At 38.0% G+C, this 24147-nt stretch overlaps 3 protein-coding genes across 3 annotated transcripts in view; 1 reads left to right on the top strand and 2 right to left on the bottom strand.

The window, feature by feature from the left end:
* Nucleotides 1-10725, top strand: part of LOC146453972 (kinesin-like protein KIF28) — a 31825-nt gene extending 21100 nt beyond the window's left edge. The window contains exons 23-31 of the mRNA XM_085095947.1: nucleotides 59-142; nucleotides 1335-1397; nucleotides 2686-2757; nucleotides 4550-4618; nucleotides 5336-5464; nucleotides 6004-6174; nucleotides 7748-7825; nucleotides 8718-8774; nucleotides 9422-10725. Coding sequence (XP_084952073.1) covers nucleotides 59-142; nucleotides 1335-1397; nucleotides 2686-2757; nucleotides 4550-4618; nucleotides 5336-5464; nucleotides 6004-6174; nucleotides 7748-7825; nucleotides 8718-8774; nucleotides 9422-9556 — 858 coding nt within the window. The 3' untranslated portion in view covers nucleotides 9557-10725. The remainder of the gene's footprint in view (nucleotides 1-58; nucleotides 143-1334; nucleotides 1398-2685; nucleotides 2758-4549; nucleotides 4619-5335; nucleotides 5465-6003; nucleotides 6175-7747; nucleotides 7826-8717; nucleotides 8775-9421) is intronic.
* Nucleotides 10726-11545: 820 nt separating this feature from the next.
* Nucleotides 11546-13840, bottom strand: LOC146453971 (uncharacterized). The gene is made up of 2 exons (XM_085095998.1): nucleotides 13310-13840; nucleotides 11546-12320 (listed from the first exon to the last, which is right to left on the bottom strand). Exons 1-2 carry the CDS (start codon nucleotides 13647-13649, stop codon nucleotides 11611-11613), a joined length of 1050 nt encoding a protein of 349 aa, XP_084952124.1. The 5' UTR covers nucleotides 13650-13840; the 3' UTR covers nucleotides 11546-11610.
* A 9139-nt stretch (nucleotides 13841-22979) lies between these two features.
* On the bottom strand, nucleotides 22980-23600 carry LOC146453970 (endothelin receptor type B-like). Its single transcript, XM_085095992.1, has one exon. It carries the CDS (start codon nucleotides 23598-23600, stop codon nucleotides 22980-22982), a length of 621 nt encoding a protein of 206 aa, XP_084952118.1.
* Nucleotides 23601-24147: the final 547 nt, after the last annotated feature.

The following is a 24147-nucleotide window of genomic DNA, read 5'->3' as shown; positions in this document are numbered from 1 at the left end:
TAAACTGGCTGAAGTTTATGCGGAAATGTTCTAAAACCTCTTGGTTGTTTGTTAATAGGAAAGAGATCCATTCTGGGAGCCGGACGACGCCGAGGTGTTTATCGGTTCAGCACATGTGTACCTCCAAAGTTTAGCATACATGGTATGTTTTGAAATCTTTTGCCCATGCGAGATAAGATTTGAATCCATGATCTAGCATTAAGATTGCTGTCTTATGGATATTAGCACTAGTAAAATTAATATAATATCATAAAAAAGCTTATAATATCGTGGATATGTGAATACTTTCTTTAAAGTCTAAAAGAAATTAAAATTTTAACTAACATTTAAACTGTCGATATACTTTTTCCATTTCATATTATGGCTATCTACTTTATTCTTTGATTTCATAACTTGAAATTCCAATTCGTAAATGTATACGAGCGTTTTTAGAAAAACTTGAAAGGATGGACGGGTGTTATTTCTGCGGCATTCGTAGATGTGTTTTTTCGATAAGAATAAGAGATGATTTAATAACACAAAGTCTTCTCTCCTATTCCAAACTCCAAAAAGCTTATCAATTTCACTAAGTTCTTCCAACTCTATATTAACATTTCTACACCAACTGATAAAGTCCAGCCAAAACATATTAGTAAATGAACAGCTTATAAGTAAAAGCTGTTGTTAGCATCTGGCTTCGTAGCTCAGGCCCCAGTTGTTCAAAGGCCGGATAACTTTATCCAGTGGATAAGTCACTATCCGACAGTTTCAATCTGTGCAAAGATTTCAGTATTTCGTCGTGTACAAGCGAATATGCACACTCTAACCACAGTTAAGTTTAGGAGTGTAAGAAAACCTTGTACAACGTTTAACGTGAAGTATATTTTAGACCCCGAATAGTGCCTTATCCAGCGGATAAAGTTATCCGGCCTTTGAACAACTGGCCTCAGTTCGTTAGAGCGAAGGTATCGAATGAGTCGATAAGGTAATTTGGCCAACCCGAAGAGATTCGACCGTGCTCTTCCCCACCGACGCAGCACCACAGTTCCTTTAGAAACTGAACGCCTTCATCTAAAGCGACGGTAGTTTGATGCTTAGGTCATAGGTTCAAGTTGAGCCTGGCAAATTATTTGTCTTTGTTCCTAATGTGATCCAAATCTCCTTTCTAAGGCTATTGGTCCCAAGAGCTCTTTAAAGCTTTCCCTCACTCTAGCGCTCATTCAGATTCTTCCAAAAACAAAAAGGTTCCGCCACTTTACAAAAGTGCTTCTCGGCGCTAACAAGTGACACAACTCTCTGTTATAGACTGTAGTGATTTGTTTGTTGGGGGCTAACAGATGCCTTCTTTATGATAGATTGAAGTAGAGGAGACACTTGCAATAACAGATCATAAAGGAAATGAACAGGGTCATCTTCAGGTGAGTGCAGTCAATTCAAAAACTCATTAATAATTCATAAGCCCATTGACCTATCAAATGGTCGATAATACATCACTATGACGTGCAGTGACTTTACATCGATAAACCTCCTCCTTATTAGTATGCGATGTTTTATCAGCTGATAAAACACTCCTCATTAGTATGCGGTGTTTTATCAACTGATGAAACACTCCTCATTAGTATGCGGTGTTTTTCTCGTATGCTAATTTCCAACGTTCACAAAAGCATAATTGTTATGAACTCTATTGACAGACGAGTTTCAAGGAATGTTTTTGAAGCCGTTCAAAAAACCCGCAGCACGTGTTTTATCGGGTCTAAAACCACTCGGCTGCGCCTCGTGCATTTAAATCCCGATAAAACACTGCTGCTCGTTTTTTAAACATTAAATAATGAACTTGAAATGTACGGTTGGGTAAATGCTTATTTTGGAATGGGAACAGGGCCGTCCTAGGAAACTGTTCTACGTTAGACAGCAAAGAGCACTACTAATCTCTTCCCCAGATAGACATGATCTGGGAACGAGATAAGACCACGTTTTTCGTATGTTAGAGAGCGGCAATTTCAGGTAAGATCAAATAAGTGTGACCACAGGTAAGCCAGCAAAGAGCACTTCTAATCTCTTACCCAGATAGACATGATCTGGGAACGAGGTTAGGACACTTTCCGGGTTTTCGTGTGTTAGAGAGTGGAAACTTCATGTAAGATCAAGTAAGTGTGACCACAGGTAAGCCAGCAAAGAGCACTTCTAATCTCTTACCCAGATAGACATGATCTGGGAACGAGATAAGGACACGTTCAGTTTTTCGTGTGTTAGAGAGTGGAAACTTCATGTAAGATCAAATAAGTGTGACCACAGGTAAGCCAGCAAAGAGCACTTCTAATCTCTTACCCAGATAGACATGATCTGGGAACGAGATAAGGACACGTTCAGTTTTTCGTGTGTTAGAGAGTGGAAACTTCATGTAAGATCAAATAAGTGTGACTACAGGTAAGCCAGCAAGGAACACTTGTAATCTAACGTCTCCACAAATGCACCTAAATAGAGAAATGTAACAGCTATTCCCTTTATTCTTATTCCGGAATACAGTCAATCGAACGCAACCTGTCATGTTCTTTGGATATAAATGCATACAGTCAATAGACATCCTTCCATCCATCAGTTTGTGTTCAATCTTCCCTTACGTCCATCTGTCGTTCGTTCATTTTTCCTTCTGTTTTGTTTATTTGTTTGTTTGTTTTTTAATTTGCTTTTACTTATTTGCGACAGGTCGAAGCATTTCCTTGTGATAAGACTGGCAAAGAGGATATTGAAGATTTCGTTGATGACCCGAAGGAATTGGTACGTTTAGCGAATTGAAGATGCAAAAGCCACTGCAAATTGCTGCCCCCCCCCCCCCCTCCCCCATTTTCAGGGCGATTTGTTATTGTTTTTGTGGTTTTGGTTGGTGTTCTGTTGCATCTTGTGTTTAAGAAACTGCTGTTGGCTAACTGAAAATGTTAGTTTATGTTTAACTGCAATTTTTCCTTGGGTTTATTCTATGAATAAGCAAAAATGGCCTAGTGAATCCCCTCAGGAGATTTTAGTGGGCATGTTTTTGCGAAAGGGATAATGGAAGGCAAACCAAGATATTTGAATTTGTCATGCCGTAAAGTACTACTTATTCGAGACATTGAACGTACTGATAAGTTGCTGTAACGTACATGATTGTTGTAACTTGTAGCGGAGTTTCTTGCGTTTGCATTGAAACAACTACTAAGCAATTCCAATAGAAACAACTACTTTTTTAAAAAAGGGTAGTCAAAGGGAGATAAAACATAATTGAGGTGCCGCGTCTGTAGGGGAGTGAAAACGTAATGTTCTATTGAGTTATAAAGGAAATAAAGGGAAATGTAAAGAATCGACCATAAGAGAACACAGAAAAAAAAATCTGAGCCACAGATGGGATTCGAACCCACGACCCTCCGTGTTCTAGATCGGATGCTATAACCTCTGAGCAACTGAGGACTCGTTGGCGATCGAGAAAGAGTCATTTTTGTGGGTTGGACTTGCGAACCGCATCACGCAGTCACGCAGTCCATCACAAGCAGCACATTAAGGCTTCACTGCATCACGCAGTCACATTAATTGCAAGAAATGCCTGAGTTGATAAACTAAATCAATTGACCATCGCAAAGAGATACAAAAGCTCACGCTTCGACAGCGTCAGCCATTCGTAGGGATTTTCTAGTCTGCAAAACAAGTGAAAAAGAAGCATTAACCCTTTTTTAGCTCGAAAGGTCAGCTTTTGTATGTCTTTTACGGTTGGCAGTTGACCTTATCAACTCATTTGATAACAACAAATATTCAAGTGTCAGCCCATGCAGTTTGTGGTAAAAACACAGGCTTCCTTCGAGAATTGTTGTTGGCCTTGTTTGATGTTACGGGCTAGTATGGTTTTTGACTACAATTTTTCTGCAATGCCACACATTAATATTGTAAGCGAATATATGAAACATATATTTGAACTGCAGGTGGATGATCAAACAGAAGAAAGACTCTCGCAGTTATTTACGCAACTTTTAAAAACAGTTGGGAAAAGACTAAATGACTAAACGAATATGAATATATGAAATATATATTTAAACTGCAGGTGAAGGATTAAATAGAAGAAAGGACCTTGCAGTTATGTACGCAACTTTAGCAATTGCGAAAATAACGGTCTGTTCAAGCCCGATTTTTTTCCAGGCTTTTCGCAACTCGAAATCGCGTAAATATCTGCGAAGGTTTGTTTTTGTCGCATGATGATCATAACACCAAGAGTCAAAAAGCCCGTTTTTTCACACACGAATCGCAAGATACTTTCAACTCTTTTACCAGTTCACTAAAATTGTTGCAGTTGGCCGTATAACAGCTTCCGGTGTGGGAATAGTGGGCACCAGAACTTGACGGCTTTAGCAAGCCGAACTCGGGCTATTTCTCGTGCTCCCGTTTACACCTACTACGGTATAACAGTCTAGTTGCAGTGGGCTATGTAAGCAAAGCGTGGCAGTCTTTTGTTCCGTTTATAGATTGTTTAACCATGATTTACGTTAGTTTATGTTGCTTGATCTACCTCACTAGTCTCATCATTCTTTTTTCATTTGTCTTGCAGATCGGCAAATCTCTTTATTTTAAACTTAAAATTCCCCACGCCAGAGGATTGCCAGCAAGATTTGGAAAAGCAAGTGAACTCTTTCTTTTTGCTTTTTTTTTCTTTTGTTTTTTTTTTTTTTTTTTTGTTTTGTTTTGTTTTGTTTTTTTTGTTTGTTTGTTTGTTTCGTTTGTTGTTGTTGTTTTTTGTTTGTTTGTTTGTTTTTCCTTGTTCACCCAACCCCCCCCCCCCCTCTCCCACAGCCCCTCCCCGAAAAAAACAAACAAACGAACAAAAATGTTTCAAGAAAGAAATGCTTTCTTCTAGTAATGTTTAGTTGTCAATAGTTTGAACCCAGGAATCATGTCGTAAATCGGGTAAGTATGTTTGGCCGGGTTAGTGTAGTCCTTAGAAGTACTGTAGTCAGTACCATTGGCCTACTTTTCCGCAACGGCCCACAACCTGAGCTTGAGTCATCACCAACCTCGTGTATTTTCATTGGATAGTTTTAAATCCCTGGCCCCAGTTGTTCAAAGAGCGAACAGCTCTATCCAGTGGATAAATCGCTACCCAGCGGATAAAATCTACTCCAACCAATACATTTTATCCGTTGGATAGAGACTTATCCGATGGATGAAGTTATCCGCTCTTTGAACAACTGGGGCCTGGTTATTAGCCTGATTGGCCGTTCAGTTGAAGTATGATGTGGTTGATCTTCGGTCATTCAAACCGCGATGTTTTGATCTTATAGCGGAAATCATCTTCTCTCTTTCAGTTTCACTTCTCATCGTTTTGATCTCATTTCAGGGAGAAACATTCTGCAAATTCAAGCTTTACTTGGATCACGAGCAGACGGTGACAGGCAGTGTCGCCGGCACCATCAATCCTTCCTATGCGTACGAAAAACAGTTTTCGTTTACACCCGTCACAAAACAGGTTTGTCTGAAAGTATTTAATTCACATTTTCATTCTCTGTCGTAAAAGGGAACAAAAACTATGCTTTTTATCTTTTACGGTAGATGAAACCAAGAAGACAATCAAACCTAAACAACTGAAGATAAGATAAACAAGCTGAAGACAAACTGCGTTACAAAAACTACTGCTCACAATATATTACTATTACTTGTTGTACACATGACATTGCAAAAAAAAAATCTCCATTGATAAATGAATCTTTGTACAGCTCAAACTTTTCATGGCCCTTGACGATTTTGTCCACGGTCCACCGATTCGCGAGTCAGAACAGCTGTTTACTAGCTTCGCTATAGAAAGGTAGCACTTGACGATTTCATCCGCGTAATCAAAAATTTGAGTAGCATGACGCGACTATGGGACGGAAGGGTTATCTCGCCATGTAGACATGCTTCAATTATTCAGTGTTAGTCTGCGTTGCCTTTTCGCTTCAGTTGCCGAATTCTGTGTTGTTGGAATTAACCTTTTACCAACTGCGTGCCATATTTATCGTCTGATTTCAGTTTGTTGACTATTTATTGAACACGCCACTGTTGGTTGAGGTCTGGGGAAAGCAGAGTGGACGAAAGATAAGCCGGAAGGAGACAGGTGGCTTGAAAAATAACGCAGCACCGTCTCACAAAATGTCCGTAGGAAATGAGCCACCCAGAGGAATGGCTAATGGAGATGTCGTGGTATGAATGTAGATTTCGTTTGCTTAAGCTATTTTCAGGTTTTTTGATGCTCGGGAACGACGAAATCATTAATATTTTGAAACCGGAAGTACTTCCAGACCGAAGTTTGTTGTGATGTCAGTGTAGACACATATTAAGTTTGGGAAATAAAAAAATAGTATATTTTGGAACATGGAAACTGGTTTACCAGTTGAAACGATTCTTGGAGCGCCAGAAGCCCGGGATAAGCAGCTGAAATGGTAATATTTGAAAGACCTTGAAACCGTTTGACTGCTAATATTAACTGCTTTTTTGACGGTTGACGGTAAAAATTGCCCTTTTTTGACGGCTGACGGTTTACCCCATTGAGAGCCTGAGATTAACTAAAATTTAAGAACATACTTAGAACATTACCCAGGCTGAGAGTCAGTAAAGAAATTTTTATTTTGACCAAATATTTTAAACGAACAGTATAAATACGGATGAAATAATACATGTAAAACTTCAGTCCTACAATCCAATTAACCCAAATGATAAAGGAACACTTGTTCCATTAACAATGGATTTCTTATTGCATGCCTGGTACACAGTTGAACATCTCATCTTGAGTCGGACTTGGCCTGCTTTTTGTTTTCATTTAGGACTATTAAAAGTATTAAAAACTTCATGACAAACAACTTGACACCACATTACGGCACATATTGCTCTTTGATAGGTATTTTGTTCAAGTTCGCTTAAATTTATTGAAAATACTTAAGAACTTTTTCAGGCTAAAATTGCCAAAAAATTAACAACGTTCAGCTTTAGCCCCAAAATTAGACGTACAAAAAAAAAAGAGTCCTGAAAGAGTGTATTACTATCAAATACCATCAATTGATCGTGAAGGCCGTACATGTAGCTTCGAGGTGGAGGAAACATCCGGCGGTAAATTAGTGAGAAGATGACTGAGCTGAAAAAGCAGCCTGTTCACACACAAATGTTTCAAGTTTTAGGCAGTTAGGAAATTCTCCTTCCAGTACGTCGATCCTGTACATATGAAACTAAGGATTTCACTAAATTCTTGTTGCCTTGTTATAACGTTTCACGACAGGTGTCAGTATTGTCAAATCTATATCTTTGTTTCGTGTTTATTAAAGTGCACCTAACCCCCAATTTTTTTCTCTCTCTTAAATAAATCTTTGCACCAGTTCGAAACATATTGCGCTATTTGGCGCCTTTTTCAACCAAATCTTGACTTTTTAAAGGCTGTAAAAGTTACGAAATCTAGCCATCATCTGTCCCATGACCGAGCTAGTAAGGGGCAAGGGTCTATTTCTTACTTGACGTCACAAACTGATTTGCATGGTATTAAGTCTTTGTGAAAATGCATGCAAAGCAGTTTTTGACGTCATGTAAGGAATAGACCCATGCCCCTTACTAGCTCCTGCTCGGTCATGGGACAGATGATGGCTAGATTTGTAACTTTTACAGCCAGCTTGTGGTTGAAAAAAGGCGCAAAAAGGCTCAATGCGTTTCGAACAGGTGCAGAGATTTATTTAAGCGAAAAAAATTGGGGGGTTAGGTGCACTTTAAGTGTAAATTGCTTTTTTTAAAGTCGAAGAACGAAGCTCAGAACATGAAGCTCGAGCTGAACAAGTCACAGAAAAGAAATGAAAGATCGGAGAAGAAACTGGTAAGTAACTATTAGAGTCATTTTCTTTACGGTTCGGACTTTCCAAGCTAGGTCACTTTGTAAACTTGGTAATGCCATTGCTGGTACAGCAAAAAAGAAATATTGTAAAGCAAAAAATCTCTTGAAGGTCTTAACAAAATATTTAAAAGGAAATAAAAGTGTGTTAATTGCCCGTAACAAAGTTCATAAAGGGTCTGGGCCCTCAGGCTGGTTACACCTTGTTAAAACTGCCTCATATGAAGAAATGAACCCCATCGCCAGAAAGATCACATAAAAGTTAGTAAGTTTACACAGTGTGGCTATGTTTTATTGCGTAGTAACCAGGCTGTGACCTGTCAAAAGTCGCCTTAATTCCATACAAATGTTCCTTATTCTGAGATGGCGTCTCCCAAATCCATACAAAGGCTGAAATTTTTCCGATTTTTGAGAGCCTTCTATATGGTTGCAATCTAACAACAGAATCTCAAATTTGGTAAACTGCCTTATTTTAATGCGATCTTTCTTGTGATGGACTCCGATTTCCGACTTGTCCCAGTCTTCGTTTGAACTTCGGAACGGGCAATACACGTTGTCAAGTCTTTTTAGGGTACCCTGGTATTGATTCTTTTAGTTTAGACAAGGGTACGGGCCCACTCAGTCAAAGTTATTTCTTGGGCAGTGCTTACAGGAACGGGCATAGTATAAATAAATTTCTGAACTGGTCGCAACGTTTGGTGGCGTTTACCTGCATTCAAAGTCCGCGCGGACACAATTTCGCCCCCCCCCCCCCCCCTCATAAAAATGAACTACTAAAATAATTTAACCGCGTCAAAAATAAGTGTGATAGATATTCATATGAATTGTATTTGCAAAGAAGATTTTTTTTTAACAGCTGCTTTTGATTTGAAAATAGAAAAAGATGCGAGGGCTGGTGGAAGATGCTAAAAAGAAAGGTGCTTCCACGATAGAGGTAGGTAGCAGTGAGTCGCAAGCGAACCAATCAATAAACTGTAATCCACACAAAATAGCGGCAAGGATAAAGAGCTTTGATTGAAAAACGAGCACTTCTCTGGTTCAAATAAAAACGGTCAGCTTAGTAATCGAAGATAAGATAAACGAGCGATAAAACGTACTTAATCTTTCAAATTCACTTTACTACAACTTTCGTCCTGGCATCGTGGCCATTTTGGCGGATGTAAGATTGCCTTAGTAAAGTTAGTAAAGCCAGTTACATTCACAAACGTATAAGATTGCCTATTAAACCTTCAAGGTTAGACTATCTAACCTTGCCTATTATGATGATAAAAAGCCCGCCTGTCACCTTAACTGATAAGTTACCTATAAAAAAGATCAATGAGAATGATGTATTATTCTAGAAAGTGACACAGGCATACTCGGAAAAAAATTCGAGTCCTCCTATCAGGAGTCGAACCTAACACCTTCCAATTACTAGTTCGGATGCTCTACCACTGAGCTACAGGAGACTCATGGGAGCAAAGGCCATTAAGCTAGGTTCATGGGACAAACATCCTGCATACCGCTAGGATTGGAATGTCATATATGGCATATGCGCAATGGAAAAAGATCAAGTTGATAATTTTCGTATTTTCCTAACAGGTGGCAGTGGTTGAAGATATCTTAAATGGAGGTGAAGGTGACAAGTTTAAGGCAACCGCTGACATAATCCTGCACGCCCAGAAGTCTACTGACGGTGATGGCAAGATCAATAGTGCAGCCTGCTTGATCCAGTAAAAAAGATGCGTGTAAATAAAAGATAAATATTTATTGGTGAACACCATTATTTGACCTTGTTAAGGTATTTAAAATGCACCACGTGAATCTGCGTGGAATGTGTGAATATGCTTTTACATCTGCACTCCAGTGTACTCATAGTTCAAATCAATTGTTGCATCAAGTGAACCATAATAATGAGTACACGATCGACGTAGTTAACGTAACATTGTTTGTACGAATACCTGTCTGTAAATTTCCTCGGATATTGCTTAAGGCTCTACGCAAAGAACTTTGAAAAGCACTGTTTGCTATGCCTCACTTTAAGCTCTAAATTGTATATATTTATCAGTTATCCCTCTGTGTTTTGTAGACCAAGTCTCATAATGTACACCTGACATTTAGTCGTTATTTATTCGAGTATTACACGATGAAGTTTAAACTCCATGACAAGTTACTCTTGCGGTTACAACTTGTACGTGGAACCAGTAGTAGTAAATCAATGAATGCACAAAAAGATGCAAAGAAAATGGGTCTCTGGTCAAAGTAACGACATATCTGAGATAGTGAAAGCCCATGTTTGATAATCAGTATTTTTGTACTTTTTTATTCCCAGACTCCTTTCGTTAATTTGTATATAAATTATTGCATTCACGTTCATTTTTTCACGCATTCACACGACATTACTTTTTTCACTTCTTTTTTTTAATTCATTTAATGTTTTGAATTAACTCAGAATTACTTTCTTTCTTTAACGGCCGAAAAATATTAAGAGAATAGAGGAGGGGGGGGGGGGGGGTGACAATAATGAACCATCGGCAGGTACGTCTTATGGAGAGAGTCGAAACAATACTGTTAACCCGTTTGCCAGAGGTGAAATAAGATAACTAGCAAGTTTTGTCCAAGTCCGGCGAAAGAAGTTTTTAAAGAGTCGACAAATGTGTTTGGTGTATAGCGTACTGGCATAGCTGGAACATTTTCAGAAACCCTTTTTAAAACTTTCCTGTTACAAGCATTTTGTCAAATGTATGGTAATTTGCATTGTATAAGTTCGTTAATGAGCTCTTGAAAAGTAACGTTCTCTGTAGGAAAGTTAGAGAAACAAAAATAGCCTTGAAACGAAGCACGGTTAAGGAAGGAAAAAAATAGAAATGATTGTACTTATGCACAAATAAAGCGTTTCCACCACATCCAGTGTTAATTTTTAATTGACCACGCTTCCGACAATAATTTTCGTACTTTCTCGGGTTTATTCCGTCCTCTAATTGGAAGCTACGCCGGAACTGCTGCTTTGAAATTCCTGTTGCAACCGAAAAAAAATGCAATTACACGATGCTTGCAATCTCAAGGACGGTTCTTTTATTCTCACTCAAAGAATTGGGAGTGAACTATTATTATAGATGAACACTGTATGGAGAGTGAAGAGCGAGGGGAAAGAGGAGAGTGAAATTTGGAGGAAGAGAAGTTGAAGGAGGAAAAGGAGGAGGAAGGAGAAGAATATAGCCACTTTCGTCAGAAACCTACCGGTTTACATTTCAGGCTCAAATCTAGGTTGACATTCTCAACATCCTTTGTTTCTGTCGTCAAGAAGCTTAAGGCACGGAGGTCATCTTGGTTTCCGAAGACCCCTGAACTTTTAACAATAGCGAAGTAATAAAAGCAAAACGTAACCGTTACAAATATAGTAATGGAAGTTTGCACCGAAAAAGTTTCGATAAACAAGTCGGCCAAAATGTGGTTGATGTGGAAGTATCAAGTTGCTTTCTAAGTTGGATGACTTGCTCCGATCATATGAAAAAAGGCTGGGAGGGGCAGGGCAGATTCTGCGCACCCCAGAACTTCCTTCTCCTCCCTCCCCTCTCTCACATAAGCTGGAGGAAATTCCTTCAGGTTAAAGAAGGCTACACGCAGGCTAAGTGAGAAATGAAAAAGCTTAGAAAAATGGGAGAAAAGGGAAAGAGGGCGATAAAAGTCAAGACATCCATTGTAATGTTTCCTTTATTTGCAGACCTTAACTTTTACACGTAATTACAGTAAGCGTTTATCCTTTTTAACAGCTTAAAGCAGTTATTCCTTTAAAATTTACCAATGTCCCACTTGATTTCGCCTTGAATTGGTCTTGTATCAGCAAGATGAATCAATCGATACTGGACGACCATTGCAGCATTGCCAACGCGTGGCGTCGATGCGTTGTGTTCCACAGCATTGATCCGAGGGTCTTCAAAACGGTTGCACCCTACCGCTGCAGCACATTTGCCTTTCAGGATTGAACGATTGCCGTCTACAGCACTTAGCATTGCTCGACACTCTATCCACAATGACGCGTTCGCAGCACATAAATCGGGAAGGGTCATCGATAGTTCGTCCTCCACATTTTCTCTTCCCATTACGCCGCCCTTGCTTTCTTCGTCGCCCTGAACCACGTCGCCGGCCTCCTGAATTCCTTCTTCCTCGCCGATTACGAGAGCCTCCACGTCGGCGGCGTGAATTCCTACGTCCTCGCCGCCTACCACCTCGATTCCTTCGTCCTCTTCTAGCCCTGCCTCTAGATCTGCCACGACTCCCTCTTCTTCCTCGCCTTCCCCTGGAACCACGTCGTCCCGGTCTGCCACCCCCCCCCCCCCCCTCCCACGTCTCCCACGTCGTCCCGGTCTTCCACGACCACGTCGTCCTTGTCTTCCCCTGGAACCACGTCTACCACGTCGTCCCGGTCTTCCACGACCACCACCACGGCCACGTCTACGCCCCCGACGCTGAGGGTCTTCCACTTTGAGTTTGTCCAGTTCTGTGATAAGGATCTTTTAGTTAGTCTAAATTTAAAAACAATTTCGTTTAAATTACTTTTAAGGACATCCGTGCTGAATACAGTGTTTTTGTGCATCCTTATTGCACACACAGTCCGTGTGTCGTAATATCACTCCAAAGCATTCACCGTGTGCGCTGAAAAAGTTGTGTAGACAAATATAGCGTCGCATGCATTTAGCTCTTTTTTAAACACACAGTTAAAGTTAGTTTTTATTTCATGGATATCATTTTTACTGATAAGCTAAAGGTTTAAAATATTTCTGTTTTACTACTCTCAGTCAAAATTTATTTCCTAAAAGTAGGAAACGAGAAAGATGTTATATTTCGGCAAAATTTATGCCACTATCAGACTGCGTTTAAATACATAGCAAGCGAATTTAAATATTGTAGACGTTGTGATCCGCAAATATACACGTGAAAGGCAAAGATTAAAGAAGATATGGAAAAACATTTTAAAAGAAATATCAATTTTCACACTTAAAATGCTATAAATTCTATCTTACAACCTATATAAATTGCATTTGATGATGGCGACAGGATGACGCCGAAACGTCATGCAGTCTTGTGTTAATATTTCTTTTAAAAGGCAAAGATTTTAAGTTTATTATCAGGAAATAAGAATAGTTCTTTGCTGGTTTTATTCCATTGTTCAATGGTGGTGTTAGGCGTTTAATGTGATAAGCTTCTTTATATAACAGTGAATCCCAGTTGTCTTCTTGATCTAAAATGGTTGTGTTGGCGTGGGCAGCTTGTAGAAAAAATATTTGTTTAAGAGATATTTGATAAGTTACAAAGATCAATTAAAATCAGTTACTGCGAGTTCAAGACAAGTTCACCGTCTAATTTAATTTGACAATAATTAAGAAAAAGCACTAAAGCGCGATAAGGAGGAGGTTGCATCTTGAATCCATTTGACCCTTAGTTTGGAAATTGTGGAACTGATTTTATAATGTCAAATCCGTCGCCTACCTTTTTCTTTACCACTTTCGTCCTGACTCTGCAGATCTTGGGTTTTTTCAGCTAAACCGTCCTTGTCATCCATCTCCTCTACTGCTGTTTTTTCAGAAAAATCTTCATCACCCTCATCTGACTCATCTTCGTCTTCAGGTAAATCATCCTCGAAATTGTCGTCGTCTCCATCATCCAAGTTCTCATCTTCATCCACTTCCCAGTCATCCGTTTCTTCATCCTCATGATTTTCAGCCAAACTACTCGTCTGCTGGGTGTTAGCAGCTTCTTTCAGCTCAAGTGTTTCCGCATCTTCTGGGAAATCACCATGGACCTCATCACCATTTTTCAAGTCGTTCATTTCTTCAGCGCTAACAGGTTCTGGACCGACACCTTTGTCCTCCAATACTGCTTCCTCAGGGAGTACATTACCACTGCAAAAAGCAAAAAAGCAGCGGAACACACAGAACGAAAAGAAAAGTGATACCTGCGCCTGCCTTGATCAGCATGGCAAACTTCTATAGTTTCTTTCAGGATGAACTTCAGCTAGTAACTGGGACGTTGTGCACCTTACTCTGCAATAACGCAGTGTTTAAATCATTTGGGCTACTTCTAAACACGTTAGCAATATTAAGTGAAGGGTTTTAAAGCAACTATATCCATCGATAATAGGCCAGTTATGTACATGTTTACGTGGCATGGGTAAATTGTTGTTCTGTTCTTAGTAAAGCCTAGTAAGCATATTGCTATTTATTGGAACTCTAATATGGTCACGGAAACAATTAATACCAAATGATGAATGTTTTTATTAACAGCCGGAACCGATCAATTGGATTTACTGTGTTACGTTTTAGCCGTAAGATCATAAAATATTGAATCGATCACCACAGACCAAGTGGAGACACAATTTGTTTTGAAAGTCACATCCTGATGATAGGAGCAATTTGCTTGTTATCTGTGTTGTGCCCAAGTACTCTATTGAAGTAAAAATGTTTGCACTTAAGTTTCCAAAAAAAGATTAATTCTATTTTAGCATATCTTAGATTCAAGTGTATATTTGATTTACAAATCTTATCAGCTCATTTTCGTCAACCGAACTTTTGCGGGTTGCAATTTGTTCTCTGACCTAATGACGCTTTTGGGTTATGATCATGATGTTATTTTTTGCTACAGGGATCACAATCGTGCGTTACTGACGTAATAATGGTATATCAAACACGAGAAGGTGTGTTTCATCAGATATCCAAACACTGAGAAGTATGTTTTTAAACGACTTCGAGGTGTTTGGATATCTGAAGAAACACATTTTCGAGTGTTTGATACGGCTTCTGAAATGATCAATAATTCTTGGAGAAATTCAAGGCTAAAGTTAGCAAAATTTTATTCTTATTAGAAACACATATCCAACCACAGTAGTGATTTTCTTTGTTTTCTCTGGTTGAATTATTAATGAGTTTGAGAAAGAACTTCAACAGCACTCTAGTACCTAATTCGATTACATGAAAACAGGGTCAAGTGCTTTATGTATATGGCTGGTCGCCGACACGGGCTCCAGCGGCAAACTTTTCGTCCAAGGTTCCCACTGCTAATACGATTTGTCTCTCTAATCCTATGAACATAAATTATAAAGAGGGATTTCACAATGACCGCGCTATCTTTTCTCAACCGGAACTGGTCTACGTGGCATGAGCGGCTTTTAAAACAAAATTGAAATAAACACTTCTTGTGACTATTTTTGTAACTTGGCACCGATGGGAAAATATTGTACCTGTATTGGTTCTTTCTTTTGTATTTATTTGCAATTTCTTTTTTATGAAGACAATTTTGACACCAACAATGAAAAAATTTCAGAAACAAACGTTTGTAAATTGAAGTATCTTAAACTAATTGAAAAATCATGAAGATAAAAACAAAGGAAATCACTACCAAGCAGGAGGTTTGGAAATGTGATCTTAAAATTTGGTAAAGTTTTGCCTTGATTTTCTCCAGGAGTTGTTAATGGTTTGAGAAGCTATATCTAACACTTGAAAGTGTGACTGTGTCATCCGATTTCCAAACACCTCAAGTTGATTAGAAAACACGGTTGCTCCTGTTTTTTTCTTTTTTTTTTTTTTTTTTTGTTTGTTTGTTTGTTTTTTTCAAACCACCTCTTTGTGTTTGGAAATGAGATGAAGTAATATGTCAAACACGAGAAGGGGTGTTTCATCAGATATCCAAACACTGAGCAGTCGAGTTTTTTTAAACGACTTCGAGGTGTTCGGATATCTGATGAAACACTCTTTCGAGTGTTTGATATGGCCTCTCAAATGATCAATAATTTTTGGAGAAATTTAAGGTTACAGTTGGCAAAATTTTATGGTAATTAGGAGCACAAATCCAAACCACGGTCACAGTAGAGATTTTCTTTTCCCGATGAATTATTAATGAGTTTGAGAAAGTCTTATTCGTCTTGTTTGAGATGTTACTTCAAAAATGTTCATTCACTCATACTTCTCGACCACGTCGACCTTTGAATTAAGGTTCAAAGGCTCAATCTTTATTTGCCCCATATTTCAAGAGTATCTATATATAAATACTACATTATATAGCAGCAGGAGATCTCTACAAGCTTATTAAGATTTTTTCAGAAGATCCTCTTGGCATAAGAACGTCAAGTTCACATTCATATTCATAGCCTTACCGTCCTTGTCATCAAAAACAGCAAATGCTATTTCTACCATCAGAGTCATTATTTACCATTGTAGATAATGTTTCAATTTCCTCCTGATGTCTGTAAAAACTTATGTGTAGCTTATTCACAGATTTGATATCATGAATATTATTCTTTGTGAAGTAATATGAAAATGCGAAAGACAAATGTCCACTGAAGTAAGAATGTATGAAGGATGCAATCAGATTCGAATTTAACTTGTGTATATTTAGTACTCCTAATGAACGAAAAAAGGGCTAGTTTCCTGCAAAAATTTCGCCGAAGTTGTGCCCCTTATAGATATCCAGAAGCGTGGATGGGTACTGAGTATTTACCATACCATACAATATTACAGTCAAGTCAAGTAAGGGTAATTACCCTTAAACCATAATTATAAATGGTTTGAAGAGCCCTTAAAGATAGATAGTCCCTTGCCCGGACCGTCATCTCTGACAAATTTGATATCTTAGAGGTTACTTGTTTCATATGATGTTTGCCAGAGAATTTGATATAATGGTCTGGGTAGTAAACAGAGTAAAGGTACTTCAACAATTCAAAAACTTTCAAGTGTTCTTTACCTCCATTTGGATATATATATATATATCTTATCAGAATCTTATAATATATTAATTGTGTAAAGAGATTCGATTACGAACTATGATGCCGCTTGTGAGAAGGATCCAAAAAGGATCCAAAGGATACTCGACGCTTGCACTCGGTATTGTAGTTTTGTGTAAAAGAAAAAAAGAAAAAGAAAAAAAGAGCAACAGCGAACTTCTTCACCTGTCCTGAGATTTTAATCAGTAGACGTTTCACCCTTCGGGTTTCTTCAGTACAATGTATCTCGGTGACTGAAAATATTTTCAATCATATCACAGAGAGATATTGTACTCAAGAATCCCGAAGGGCGAAAGGTCTACTGATTAAAATCTCAGGACATGTTAAGAAGTTCGCTGTTACTCTATTTTTACACAAAAAAAATATTTCTTTTAATGCATTAGGAGTGTTTAACAGGGCCGTAGCTAGCATGAAGCAAGACGAGGCAGTTGCGTCGTCTTGATTTTGGCTTTTTTTTTTCTTTTTGGAGGAAACGTTTAATTGAGAAAATAATCCCTAGAAAAAATTGGATTGGTTAAGATAAAACCAGCTAATATAAGGTGGATGAATTGAGGGGAAAAGCATTTTAATGAGGTTAATTCGTTTCATGTGAACTATGAGTAGCGGTTTTTCAAATGATTTAAGAAGAGGTATCGCGACATAACCGTGTCGCCGGTGGGGGAGCATTCTTTACTTATACAACTGTCGTAAAAGAACAAAATGTCGTTTGCAGTGCTGGCAATCGATTTATTGCAAACACTATAATACATGTATTGAACTTTTCAGGGAAAAGAAAATGTAAAAGAATAGATTTTAAAAGATTTGTTGATCAAGCCTTTCTCATTTGTAAAGAGCCGTTTGCATTTGGTTGGCGTGAGAGAGGCATTTCAAAACTTTTGACGGAGCTCGCACAGATTTGCCTCAAGAACATCCATTCTGTCTACCATTGAGGTGATGTTGTCTCTCTGGCCACAGACGGATTGCCTTAGCTTTCAGTAAAGAATAAACGACGGGCAAAAAACTTTAATTTTTCAACTGTTAAGGGAGAGGTTTACTACTCATAACCGTGAAAGTTAGTGACTTCTTAGTCCTACAAGTATAAGAGATGGCAATATTATGACATGGCTGTCTCAAAGTTGAAGAACATATAAGCAAGAGCGTATCGAAACAGATCATTGATAAGACTTCTCCTAATTATCTACAGTTTAAAATCCATAAACGTTGGCTTCTCTCGTGGATTCATTTTATTGTTAATTTATAATACGTGTTATAACATTTCAATGCTTTAAAATGCAGATGGTCATTAACTTGGCACCAGTATCGCTAAGCAATAAAAAGTGAACTTCTACACTTGCCTAAGATTGAGTTTTCTGAAGAAATATGCCACGGAAAATGCTTACAAGAGCATTTCTGAGCCTCTAGGTTTCAAAATTTTCTGGGGGGGGGGGGGGGGGCATGCCAACACACCCCTTAGCGGCTCGCGCCTTCGGCGCTCGAAACTTGCCTCGTCTTGTTCGGAAGTCTGGCTACGGCCCTGTTTAAGCTCAATTTGTTCAAAACGGGTTGATACTCTCCTTTGTATCATCAATCACTCCATGATAAAATGTAGCAACTAAATAAACAAGAACGGGTGCCTCCACAAGCTGTATTTTAGGTAAAAAAAATCATGTCAGTTTATAAGTGCCACAAAGCAAAGGCTAGCCAGTTCCTTGCATTCATCATATCCTGAAATAACTGGTAAGGATGGGGCTTAATGCCCTTCTATTAATATCAATTACATTTCTTGACAAAACAGCTGTGATTTAGACAAATAGGGCTGGCAAAAATAGCCTATATTTTCATCACTTGACTTATATTACTATTATTATATCTTATCAGATAATTGCGTGCTCATATTGTCAAACCATATGTTGTGTTTACTTTGTTTCGAGTGTTTTGCGGATGCCATTTTCGACTGAGTTAGACTTGAAAATGGTAAACAAGCAATTCTCAAAGTATATGGCCACAGTCTGTTAGCTTATTAACTAAGTACCGCTGCGATTAGTAGGAAAAGGTTTTAAAAATAGTTAGATTGATTTTACCAATATAGACGGCTTCGTTTTGATATCTCTCTAGATTAACTGATTGCATCATTAGATTAATTATTATTTTAGCGATATTGCGATTTTCTAACTCACAATATGCAGCTTGGGACTTTATAGTTAATTAGAACACATGATTTGCTTTTAATCAGTGAAATGAAGAGATCTTAGTGATGCCTTTTACCAGGATAAGATCAAATTTATTTAGGGAATTTCCATTGACTGGAAAATCGAAAGTGTAGTAGCCTGTTAACATTTTTCAATGGTCGTCGTGGTTATAAGTGAATGTGAAAAATGCATGTTTGACAACGTAAGCGGTTGTTTAAGAAAGAAAGGAAAGGAAAGGAAAGCCTGGAAAATTTCAAGCTCGGCCGGTATTCAAACCCATGACCCTAGTTACAATACTGGTATGGGGCTCTGCCAACTGAGCGATCCATCCATGCAACCAGGAGCTGGTCATTTCGTAAATTTTTTGTGAGTTAATAACTGTGGTCATCTCCCATTTATCAATTATTTCATCTGCTGTCCAGGTATATTAATATCATATATTTCACATCCAAACCTTAATTCCTTGGTTTTATTTAACATTTCATCACATTTATTAGGTACTTATATCCATGCCTTGAGGCCGGTTTATGTGCTACGATACGTCGGCGTGTGTTTTTTTAATAGCGATTCACTTTACCCTGAGCCAAACCTAGGACTGAAATTGCCCCAATGCCTAAATAGTTCAAATTAATTAATTATTCCACGAGCACTAGTTGGATATGATATGATACATGTCCCATACATAGCCAGCGAGGCGCGTATATATTCATCTCCTAGCCAACGAGCGTGGGTGGAGTAGCTGCACTTTTTTAAAACAAAAACAACAACAACATCAACAAGGAATATTGCTAAATCTCGTACTCAGTTTGAGGAGTTTTGGGACTTGTTACATGAAATAGATTAATCCAATCATCTCGTTTTTAATAACATCATAACAAGAGTAATATCCAACTTATTTAGGGACTTGTAATAGACTGAAAAATCTCGAAATAACGTAGGGTGCTAATATTTGACAAACGCAGCTTCTAAATGTATTGGTTTTACTAATCATGAATTGAGTAATTGACTTCAATATCAGCACTCACTCTGTTTTGTCCGTGAAAGACAGGTATCCTATTACAACGACAAAAAAATAAAGTGATCGATTTATCCCATTAAAATTCGCCATTTGCAGCTGAAGTTCTTTGAAGCACAACTAAGGACAGTTCAATATAACTTTAGGACGGTGGTCATGAAAATAGCAACAAAGGTATTTGTTTACCAGGTTAAAGGGGGCTTCTGACGCAAATTGGGTACAAGTTTGAACGCTTACCATGAGACGTGCCAAAATATAATCACAGCCTTTTTAACCCGCAGCTTAAATATATGTTTTATGTATTCACGTTAATTGATTCATCCTTCACGGGTATATTACGAACTCACAATATGACCAGCTCCCAGTTGGCTTGATAGCTCAGTTGGTGGAGCACTGCACCGTATCGCAGACGTCATTGGCCTGATTTTTTTTTTTTTTTCAGTCATTCTTTTTGCTACTGCTTAAGTTGAGTAAATAACTTTGAGGATCTTTATCCTATTTAATCCCCAGATGATTGTTGTCCCGGATATTTGGCCGATTTGCTACATCTTACAACATACATCTTCGAGACGTTTAAGAACTTACACCATGGATGGTGACTGTACATTTTCGGCTTTTGTACTTCAAGACTTTGAAATAAAATGATAAGGAGGTACATTTCTGAAGAAAGAGCGGTGCTGCGTCGGTGGGGAGTAAAAAAACGAATGTTTGGTTTATAAACAGAGTTGATTACTAAAGATAAATTGGCTACCGTAAAGAGATTCGAGTGCTGACTTTTCGAGCGTTAGCCCTTCGTCGCCTGATAATTTTCGAAAATTAAAACATATCTGTTCTCTAAGTTTGTTGATCGTGGACCTGTATTTGCGTAATTTTTTTCATTTTTTTTAGGCAAATAGTTTAATCAGTTACTTGTAAAGCGCTTTATATAATAAGCTGAATACTACATGCATTTTGATTGGTTCTTACTTATGATCTATTGGAGGACAGACGCATAAATAATGTCAGTCTTTATTATATAAACAAATAGATTCTATGTTGCGGTGCGTCTGTTCAATAACAGATCACAGATGAGGACAAAATGTGGTAAGAACATCAGTGACACACGAGGCATACCTTTTGCTCTTACTACATTTTGTCGTCATTTGTGATCTATTAATGAACAGACGCACGGCAACATGGAATCTATTTAAGTACTAGATAAAATATGAGCGGGAGATCTGCATGGGCGTTTACAATGACGAGCCGAAAGCAAGCCATTGTAAAGCCCATACAGATTGGACGCGAATATTTTATCGTGCTTGTGAAATAAAAACAATAAATTGAATGTATTGTGTTTTGCATTTTAATCAGTTAAGATCTGTATCAAAAGTTAATTAATACTAATTAGCTGAGCAGGAGCAGTTTGTATCAAAAGATTCTTGTGTGTTACGACCCAGAAAATGCATGATACGCGTCCCAAGAACCATTCATTCAATGTTATCCCATGCAGACTCGAGTCCAATCTGAATTAAGAGTGCGTTCTTTCTACGTCAAACACAATAAAGATTTATTCTAAAGATTTTTGTTCTGCATGTTTTTCTTAGACCTTTCTTTACCATTAGCTCAAAATTAGCTTAAATAAAATATTTAACGTGCGAGCTGAAAACCTTGGTTAATTTTTTCAATCGTGGATTGGCGTTAATGAGCTTTCGAACAACTAGGCACTGCCTTATTGTTTCCTGATACTTTTAAATTCTTAATAGATACAATGTAACTGGATATTGCACAGATATGAAAAATCAATTTAGTTTCATGGATTAAAAACGACACATCATTTACGTTTGTATTTAAGAATAATTTAAACCTTCTCAAATCTTAGCTCAGTAACTAGCTGAAATCTTTTGACATCAATGCAGCGCTAGAAACAGTATCAGTTAAAAGCACTCTGACGTGTAGTATCGAAAAATTGCCGATGGTGAACAGCCGAACAACAGCAAATATGACACCTTGCTAACCTGCGATTAGAGGCATTTTGGTCTCATTTTTTCTGCTGCGGTAACGAGGAACAAAAATTAAATCCAGAATGACTGATACAAGAGGGTATGAGAGAGATCATCTTCTAACTGTTAAATAATAATGTAGAAAGTACAGCGATCGAACTTGGAAAGTTTAGCTGTGTGATTATTTAACACTCTACATTGAATCTGTAAATATTTGTTGTTCATTGTATCCACCTCGTTTAAATTTACCTGCAAGTGCTACTAATAGTTTTGCTTGTATGTTTACTTTACAAATATTTTTCTAAGAAATAAAATTGGCTAAGATTATCTTGCTTTTTCAGAAACTTACGAAAAGGCACACGTGCGAAAGTTCATCAGATACGTGAAAGTTATTTCCCTTGGAACCAAATCCTTTTCACCTTCTTTGTTTGTTTGTTTGTTTGTTTGTTTGTTATTGTTGCTGTTGTTTTTCTGCCTTTTCTGACCTAATGCTACTTGTGAAGAATGAAATGATCGCTGTCAATGAGTGTTGTCACTCGTAAGACAAACTTCGCCAACAAATATGTTAAAATAAAAAAACAAACATACAATAGGGGAAAATTCTGTGGCCAATACAATTTCCAGAGCAGCTTTTACTATTGAAATAAATGCAGGTTAAGATTATGTCCATATTGTGAAATTAACAATCGAAAGAAATCAAAAGCAAAGCGTTAGTGTAGCGCGTTCAATTCTTAACTGTCACGGTGATTTTAAATTTTGATGTAGACCAGATAACGAAAATAATTTAACACTACTGGAGAGAGTAACATGGCCAAGTTTGGAGATCTTGTCTTTAAACATAGCGAGGATATAGTCCCATTGTGAGAATTTTACAGACGACTTTATGGAAGCGGCCTCGTTTTGTCCGTCTCTATGGAAACGTCTGTATAGCATTTTCTTAATTCACGGATTTATATCTAGGCCATTTGAAAAGATAAGCCTTGTTAAACTTGGCCTATTTTAGTTTACATAATTTTTTCATCGGTATCATTAGCTGGTGGACATCAAAATTTAAAATTGCTTTGGTATAGGAGCATAGGAATACTGTTAAAACACCGTATGGCAAGGAACTAGTTACGGTATTTCTAACCATAATGATATAGAAATCTATAGAAATAATGAATTGATTTTCTCATGGGATAGCCAACGCAGAACTTGAAATAAAAGCTAAGGCATTTATAGGTTAAAATACCTTCTTTTTCTTTTTCTGGATTGACAAATTTGTCATGATGCCGATCACTGCACCGCAGGTGATACAAAATGCCATTCCCGCTGCGATAAAGTGCTTTCCTTGCTTGAAAATCTCTCTTCTGTATTCAATGACAGGCGCATCACCAAGATCGATGTTGAGCAGGGGGATGCAGGAAAAGACCACGAGCACCGTACAGATTACCCAGATGAGACAAGAACTGGCCACAGCTTTCTCGTTCGTCCTCCAAGTGAGGAATTTTAGGCCGAAAGCAATTGCTAAGTACACGTTTGTCAGCAAAGCCAACATCGATAAAAGGTTAAGGGTCGTAAAAAGACGAGTGAAGAAGCTTGTCATGATTGCCAGAGGTTGTCCCCTGTACCAACTCGCCTCCAAGATATTGTAGGTCATATGAATCGGCATGTTAATAGCTGCGTTTAGCAGGTCCACCACAGCCAAGTTTGCAATAAGAAGGTTGGGGACTGTTCGCAACGATTTGAAACGAGCGATGACGATCAAAACGGAGCCATTGCTGAACACAGCACCTGACATAAGAGCGACTGTTAATGCGCTCATAACAGCTTTGGCGATGACTGGCTTTGACTGAATTGGCATGTTGAAAAATATAATATAGTGTTGTCAAGGCAAGAGTCTCCGTATGTTTGTTGACCGGCTACGAAAAATTAAATAATGTTTGCATTGATCAACATAGGCTTTGTTGTAAAGGAAATGCATATCCTTTGGGCTGATAGTCAGCACAAAGCCTCTTCGTTTGACAGGTGCTTGTCGAGTCCAAGCTTATTTTTTGTTTTCCTCCTAATTTATTTTATTTTAATTTTTATCATTCCTTCACGTATAAACAATTTTTTGTACGAGCATAGCTAAACACGACGTTTATTTTTGAACACCACAGTATTTTTTTTTTCGGAGAAGAGAATTTAATCTGTCACTTCGAACAAAATTTAAATGCCTACAAGTTTTTGAAGGAAATGCAAATTCTTTTGTAAATTGAAGACTAATTTCTTTGAAAACGATTCAACACAGAGACGGCTAACAATATGAATGATTGTCACTAAGACTGAAACAGGGATTTCAGCTATAAAACCGGTAGTTCTACGTTTATTTTCCACCTACGAGATACACCTGAAATGCAACGCACTGA

This window comes from Pavona decussata, unplaced genomic scaffold, assembly GCF_977016875.1.
Source record: "Pavona decussata unplaced genomic scaffold, jaPavDecu1.1 SCAFFOLD_321, whole genome shotgun sequence".
Classification (NCBI taxonomy): Eukaryota; Metazoa; Cnidaria; class Anthozoa; order Scleractinia; family Agariciidae; genus Pavona; species Pavona decussata.
Note: the sequence above shows the minus strand (reverse complement) of the source record. Positions and strands in the feature narration are given on the sequence as shown.

Excerpts from the sequence above, each read along its gene's own strand:
- LOC146453971 (XM_085095998.1), bottom strand. The coding sequence starts at position 13,649 with ATGAACGACTTGAAAAATGGTGATGAGGTCCATGGTGATTTCCCAGAA. Across the intron at positions 12,321-13,309 it reads CGAAAGTGGTAAAGAAAAAG|AACTGGACAAACTCAAAGTG; the intron begins GTAGGCGACGGA and ends TCCTTATCACAG.
- LOC146453970 (XM_085095992.1), bottom strand. The coding sequence starts at position 23,600 with ATGCCAATTCAGTCAAAGCCAGTCATCGCCAAAGCTGTTATGAGCGCA.